Source organism: Nipponia nippon, unplaced genomic scaffold (assembly GCF_047370975.1).
Source record: "Nipponia nippon isolate SJK-2023a ecotype South Korea unplaced genomic scaffold, ASM4737097v1 scaffold_7, whole genome shotgun sequence".
Taxonomy (NCBI): Eukaryota; Metazoa; Chordata; class Aves; order Pelecaniformes; family Threskiornithidae; genus Nipponia; species Nipponia nippon.
The window spans coordinates 11,349,091-11,355,385 of NW_028262391.1; the positions used below are offsets into that span (position 1 = coordinate 11,349,091).

General features: G+C 57.8%; 1 protein-coding gene across 7 annotated transcripts in view; it reads right to left on the reverse strand.

Moving 5' to 3' along the window:
• The window catches only part of DVL3 (dishevelled segment polarity protein 3), a 33,299-nt gene extending 28,688 nt beyond the window's left edge, over positions 1 to 4,611 (reverse strand). For 3 of the 7 annotated variants that reach the window (XM_087738955.1, XM_087738953.1, XM_087738952.1), the window contains exon 1: positions 4,345 to 4,482. Coding sequence is in view for 4 of the 7 variants with exons in the window: in XM_087738954.1 (XP_087595080.1) it covers positions 4,345 to 4,511 (167 nt within the window). In the remaining 3 variants the exon portion in view is untranslated. Of the gene's footprint in view, positions 1 to 4,344 lie in introns of all 7 variants that reach the window. The other 4 variants (XM_087738958.1, XM_087738956.1, XM_087738954.1 and 1 more) reach the window with 3 other exon arrangements.
• Positions 4,612 to 6,295: the final 1,684 nt, after the last annotated feature.

The window sequence follows — 6,295 nt, forward strand, 5'->3', positions numbered from 1 at the left end:
TTGCAGCATCTCTATGGAACTGAGAGCTCTGTCAGGCTAAGATTCACATGAATGTTTGCTCAAGAAGCTCACAGTGTCAAGTGGACAAGACAAGGCACAGGAGCACTGTTAGAATTTCCATTTTACAGATTAGGAACAAAAAAAAGACAGAAGTTAAAAAGTCTATTCAAAACCCCATGAAAAACCTGCGGGTGGCTTGATGGAGAACATGGATCTCACAAGCAGTCATAGCACTGCACTGATCTAAGGCTCTCTCCTGCTGACCAGCACACAGATCTTACCTGTAAAATGTTGAATAAAAAGACTCAAGCTGTAGGAAAAAAACCAAAAAACTTCCTTCTCTAATGAGGGCAAGGTTAGCAGGCTAAGGGTAGTTCCACACTTCACAGCGAGGCACATCCACACAAAGTATCTCAGGTCCAAGACGAGCGTACCACTGCCATATGTCCACCATCAGTCTGCTTAGCTCTTCCATGCATCTCCAGTTCTGGGATTGGCAATACACAAAGCCAACAAGGGCACAAATATCTGCACCCTGCGTCACTGCTCTGCACCACTGGGCTCAGGCTGGATCCTCTATTTGCAGCTGTAGCCCAGCTACCAGGCAACGAAACCCTGCAGCCTTCCTGCTGCTCACAGCTCCTCTCCCCAGGATCGGGTGCATGAAATCTTCTCATTTCTCCTCGTTCTCACCTAGAGGTGACAGCATTCTGGGGTCGTCTTAATTTGGGGCTGAGCATTTTGACTAGGATTAGCTCCTGGCATAGCCAGACAACTCCACAGCCACCCAAGGGAGCCTCAGTTCACATTTCCAAGGAGATGTAAACACTGAAGCTGCTCCATCACCGCCCTGATTCTCAGAGCAAACAAATATTAACAAGATAAACAAAAGAATGAAAAATCCCACACACCAAGACAGCGGCTGTAATACTGCCTTGGGGATGGGGTGAGCTGAAGGGAATGCCAGGCTGGAGATCCACAGCTTGGAAAGAGGAGGAAGAGGGAGAAACAGATTCAGTCTGGGCAACAGGGGTGAGAGGAAATGTTGGACCACATCTTGCTCCAGCTGACCCTGGAAGGTGAGATGCCTCCATTCCCAACAAAAGAAGAGAGGACAACTTAGTCTTATTGCCACAGGGATCCTGCAAAAGGTCCAATCACTGATGAAAAGCACGAGCCATCGGATCTGCAGGTCTCCTCGTTGATCAGCTGCCATAAGGCCATCCACTGTTAATAGCTTGTCTCTTTCACGAAGGGGCTTTACCCTGGGTACTACTTCTGGACACTGCCCAACTGACCAGAACCGGTCCAGCTCAGAAACCCTCAGCACAAGGCAGGCCACCCCCCACGCTGGGCAGAGGGCACCTTGAGGGCAGGGGCTGAGAGGGATACACGTACAAGAGTGCGACGCTCTTCCCTGGCACACAGCTTCTGAATACAGCCATCGTTAATCTCCTCCTCATTTTCACTAGTTGCCCATGCATTGACAGTCCAGCAGCTGAGGTGCCTCCTGCCCTTCCGTCCCTGCCTCTCTCTGCAGACCAAAGGCGCTTGCTCTCTCCTGGACACCAGTTACCAGGGATCATGAAGTATTTTGGTTGGACTTGAAGATCTTAAAGGTGTTTTCCAACCTAAATGATTCCACAGTTCTATGATTCTATTTCGAGTGGTGCCTGGGGCTCCAGGGCTTCTCAGAGACAAGGCTGCAGCTGGACTGCTCTGGCTGTTCCCCCTGTGCTCCAGCCAACCACCCGCACGTTCTTCAGCTCCCTGGCAAGGAGCAAAGACAGGTTTCCTGGTGGGGCATCCATGGTGGCACCACAAGAGGCCTTCTCCCCTCTGTCCCACACAAGGCCTTGCCACGCGCTGCTCCAACTGCGCAACTCATCACGCAGGACCTTGGCAAGGGACAGGCTGCCCACACGCAGCCTCCGACCCCTCTCAGCTGCACCTTCCCTTCCAGAGAGGTTCACTCTTCCCAGAAGAGTTAGCTGAACCAGTCCCAACAAAAATCTCATCCCATGCATTTCTGACGCAACTAAACTCGCTGCGTCTTCCTGAGTGATTTTCCCCTCTCACTGCTAGCATCCACGTCAACTCCCTATGCTGCTTTATCGTTGAGTTTCATTAATCTACCATCTGCCTCCTCTTGTGGAGCCTTAAAGAAACAGAGGAGGATGAAAAGGCACAGCACAGAACTTTGCTGCCACCAGACCCCTCTTCCCAACGCGAGACGCTGCTATTTATTACTAAACTTTGTTTATAGTTACGCAGACACTCTCCCACCCACATGGCAATGTTTCATTCAAGACAAGTTTGAATTCACTTCAAGAACAACATTTCAAAGGATCCCGAAGCATTTGTTTACAAACAGCACGCACGGAGAATTCGCTTCTCCCACCAATGAACACGGTCCCCTCCGAGAGAGGGAGAGGCAGCTGTTTCGTAGCACCCAACACTACTCAACAGCTGAGGGACAGGAAACGATGCGCAGACAACCGATATTGCTGGGGAAATTTATGGAAAATGAGGACTGGAGACTTCTATTTGCCTGGAGAGAACGGGGAAGCTTCTGAGCACTCAAGCCCTCCACTGGGTCAGGAGGAATTTAGGGAGGCAAAGCGTCCCAGACTGTGGTCAAAGGAGTGACTCCAAATTTCAAGCCTCATCTGAAAGCTGGCATCTCCCAAGCTAACGGGAACCTGGGCACTGGGATAATTTGGCTGCAGAGGGGAAAGCATCCCCTGCCGAGGCAGCCACACCGATCCCCATCCAAGCCCCGAACAGGCCCAGCCCTGTTCAACGTAGGGTATGAGCCAAGATCACAGCCTAGGGAGGTATTTGGCGCAATAAGAAGACACTAGGAAGACTATAAAACTGAAAGCTTTTTGCAGTCCCAGCCTCCATACACAAGATCTACTGTAAACACTAAATCTTCACTGGGGGGGGGGGGAAATCCAGGGGAAGGAGGATCATGCAACTCTTCCAAATACCAAAATGCTAGGAATGGTAAAGGGTCACACGTTGTGGAAGCCAAGAGAAGCTACGTTCCCAGTATGGAAACAGAGGTCCTCAAAAAGGCTAGAGGAGAGCCAGAGGTTGGAAGTCTCTGGACAAAACAAAGCGGGGACAAAGGGTCTTACAGAGAGTTGGCTTCACAGGGTACTTGCTCCCCAGAACAGTCACTGACTTTATGAAGGTAGGAGACAGCAGGGGCTCCCCAGAAGATTAGTCAGTACAACTGTCCAACCAAGGGACAGAATATACCTTCTCACCTCCAAACAGCCACACGTGATGGAAGGAACCAAAGGGTATCCCAAAAGAAGTGATGAAAATACCAGTGTTGGAAGACAGCTGCCCCGCAGGAGATCGGACACAAGGCAGGGCTACACCCCTCTTCCATACAGACCCATCCCAGAGATCGAGCACGGGACACCTTACATCGAGGATGGGACACGTACGTGGGTACAGCAGATCTTGTACGTACTCCATGCTCAGAGATGGGCAGCACGTGGAGAGCTCTCACTCCTTCTCCATGGAGGCAGGGGAGAAGAAAGCTAGTTCCCTTTACCCATTCTTCCCAAAGATGAGATGCGGAGGACAAAGCTGCCAAAATGGATGGCCCTCCCCAAAATGGATGGTAGGAGAATGAAACTGTCCCCAAATCCACTGCCTGGGAAGGAGTGATGGAGGGAGCACTGCCCCCGCATCCTCTTGGCGGAGGGAACAAGGGGCACCTCCCCAGGCAGGCACAGTGGGAGATGCCCAGGCCCCTTCCATGGGGAACGACAATCCCAAGTAGGATACGTGGGGGAATGCCACCCTTATACACCCCCAAGGTGGGTTGCACTAGGAGATACCCTCTCAGGCAAGGTGCTGCCCAAACATCGTGAGCACAGGGAGGGGGCGATGGCCTCCTCCGAGGTGCCTCTGGCAGATGTCGGGGTGCCACCCTAAAGAAGGTGCACGGAGGATGCCACCAGCTCCCCCACAGAGCAGCTAGCGGGGGGCAGCTTCCCCCGGGGCTAACGGGGCAAGGGGAGGGCAGCGGGGGGCTGTCCCCAGAGGCAGCACACAGGGACCACCAGCGCACGGGGGGGGGGCATCACCACCAGCCCCCCCCTCAGGCGAGGTAACCGGGTGAACCCCCAGACAGAGCACAAGCCGGGCACCCCCCCGCCCCCCTCCAGGGCAAGGCAGTGGGGGCGGAGGACGGGTCCCCCTCCCCACAGCGGGCACCCCCCAGGCAGCCCGCTCCCCAGACGGGGCCCCCCGGAGCCCGCCCCAGACGCGGGGACACGGCGGGCTCCCCCCACGGCGGGCCGGGCCCGCGTCCGCGCTCACCCGAAGTCGTCGTCCATGGACTTGAAGTAGAACTTGTAGTTGGGGCGGTTGAGGAGGCCCTTGAAGTCGCCGAGGGTGACGCGCTCGGCCGGGATCGGCAGCTTCACCAGGTACGGCGTCTCCTGCTCGTCCAGGTGGTAAATGATCTTCGTCTCGGCCGCCGCCATGGCGCCCCTGCCCGGCCGCCAGGCCTCCGCCTCCTCCGCCTCCTCCGCCTCTCCTCCTCCGCCCCCGGCCCGGCGCGGCCCGCGACCCCCGGCCGCCGCCTCGGCCTCGGTCCCGGCCCCCGCCCGGCCCGGCCCGGCCCCCTCCCGCGCCCCGGCCCGGCTTGCGGCCTCCGCACGCCCGGTCCCCCCGCGCCCCTTGTTCTCCGGGTCCCAGCGCCGCCCGGCTCCAGAGCGCAAGCTCGGGCTCCGGCGGCTCCTCCCCCGCCCGCCCGCCCGCCGCCCCGGCTCCGCCGGAACCGGAACCGGCGCCCCGCGGGGGCCGCGCCGCGGACCGAGCCGGAGCCCGAGCCCGAGCCCGAGCCCGGACCCGGGCCCAGCCTGCACCCGGAGCCGGGTACCCCGGGACGGACCGGGCCCGGGGCTCAACGGGCCCCCCGTGAGGGGCACGGTCCAGCGCGTCCTCGACCCGGACCCCTGCGCTATCCAGGCCCGCACCCTGCCTGTGAGCCCCCCCCGCCCCCATCCACCCCCTCCCCAGGGCCGCACATCCACCGCGGCTCCTGCTGCACCCCTCTGGGTGCATCCCCCCGGGCCTGCACCCCGCCTCACCTCCCCGGCCCCGCACAGCCCCACCGCCTGTGGGTGGGTTTGGATTTTTACTTTACATCCACGTCCCCTTATATACAGCCCAGTACTCCCCGTGCACCCACATGCCCAGTGCTAGCTGGCATGCGCCCACATACCCCTCCCAGGCTCCCCGTCCCCGTTCAGCTTTCGTCCCCTCTTACCCCCACTGATGCTGCTTCACACACATGGTCGTTCCTGTCCCATGTCTACTCCCTGTCCCACAACATCCACTGCTTCTCAGGTACACACCCCAGGCCTCCCCTGCCATCTTGGCAGCCCTAGTCCTTTTTCCCACACCTCCCAGCCTTCCCCACACTCCTCATACAACTACGTGGGCCTTGCGTACAGCTTACAGAACGCGAGGCATATCCTGCTCTACCCTGTCCTCCCATCTCCAGACCCCTTTGAACTCCCCATACTCCATCTCTGATGGCCACCCCGCACAGGGACTCTGCATATCCCGCCCCAGTTCCTCTCCAGCTGTGGCTTCCCTCCAAACCCCTTGTCACCATCCAACACCCATCCCTGATAGACACTGGACACTGCAGTGTCCCTTCAAGTTCCCCAGCCTCATTTCCTCACCAAGCAGACCTACTCCTCTGCCTTTCATGAGCATCCTCCTTTCCACATCCCGTGGCCTCTTCAACTGTCCACATATCAGCTCCAACAGCCCCTTGGCTCTGTGGTTTCTTCCCCATCCTCTCTCTCTCCCCAGACCCTATCGCTCTCTTACCTACCATCATCAGCACCGTGACCCCAGCCCCTAGGACTTGCCTCTGTGCCGCAGCAGCCTTGGGTTGGCTGCCTTCCCCTCTGGACGCCTCGCCAGCACCCAAGGGGCGCCGAGGAACCGTCTCCATCAGCAGTTTCCTGGAGCTGTGGCCGAGAGCAAACGGAGCTTGGGGAACACCCACCACCAGGAAGGGCGAGAACCGCCTTGCACCCTCCTGGATTAGAAGGAACAAACACAGAGGAAGAACCACACCGTGGACACGCACGGGGAGTGCGACTAGGTTACCAGCCCTCAGCGCCAGACTCACTTGCCGTAGGAAGAGGAGTCAGAGAGATCTTATAGGGAACAGAGCCAAGCTCCTCAGGCTGGCAGGCAGGCATGAGCTAAATAGCCTCTTCATGCATGAAAGAGTCCCGTAGGCGTT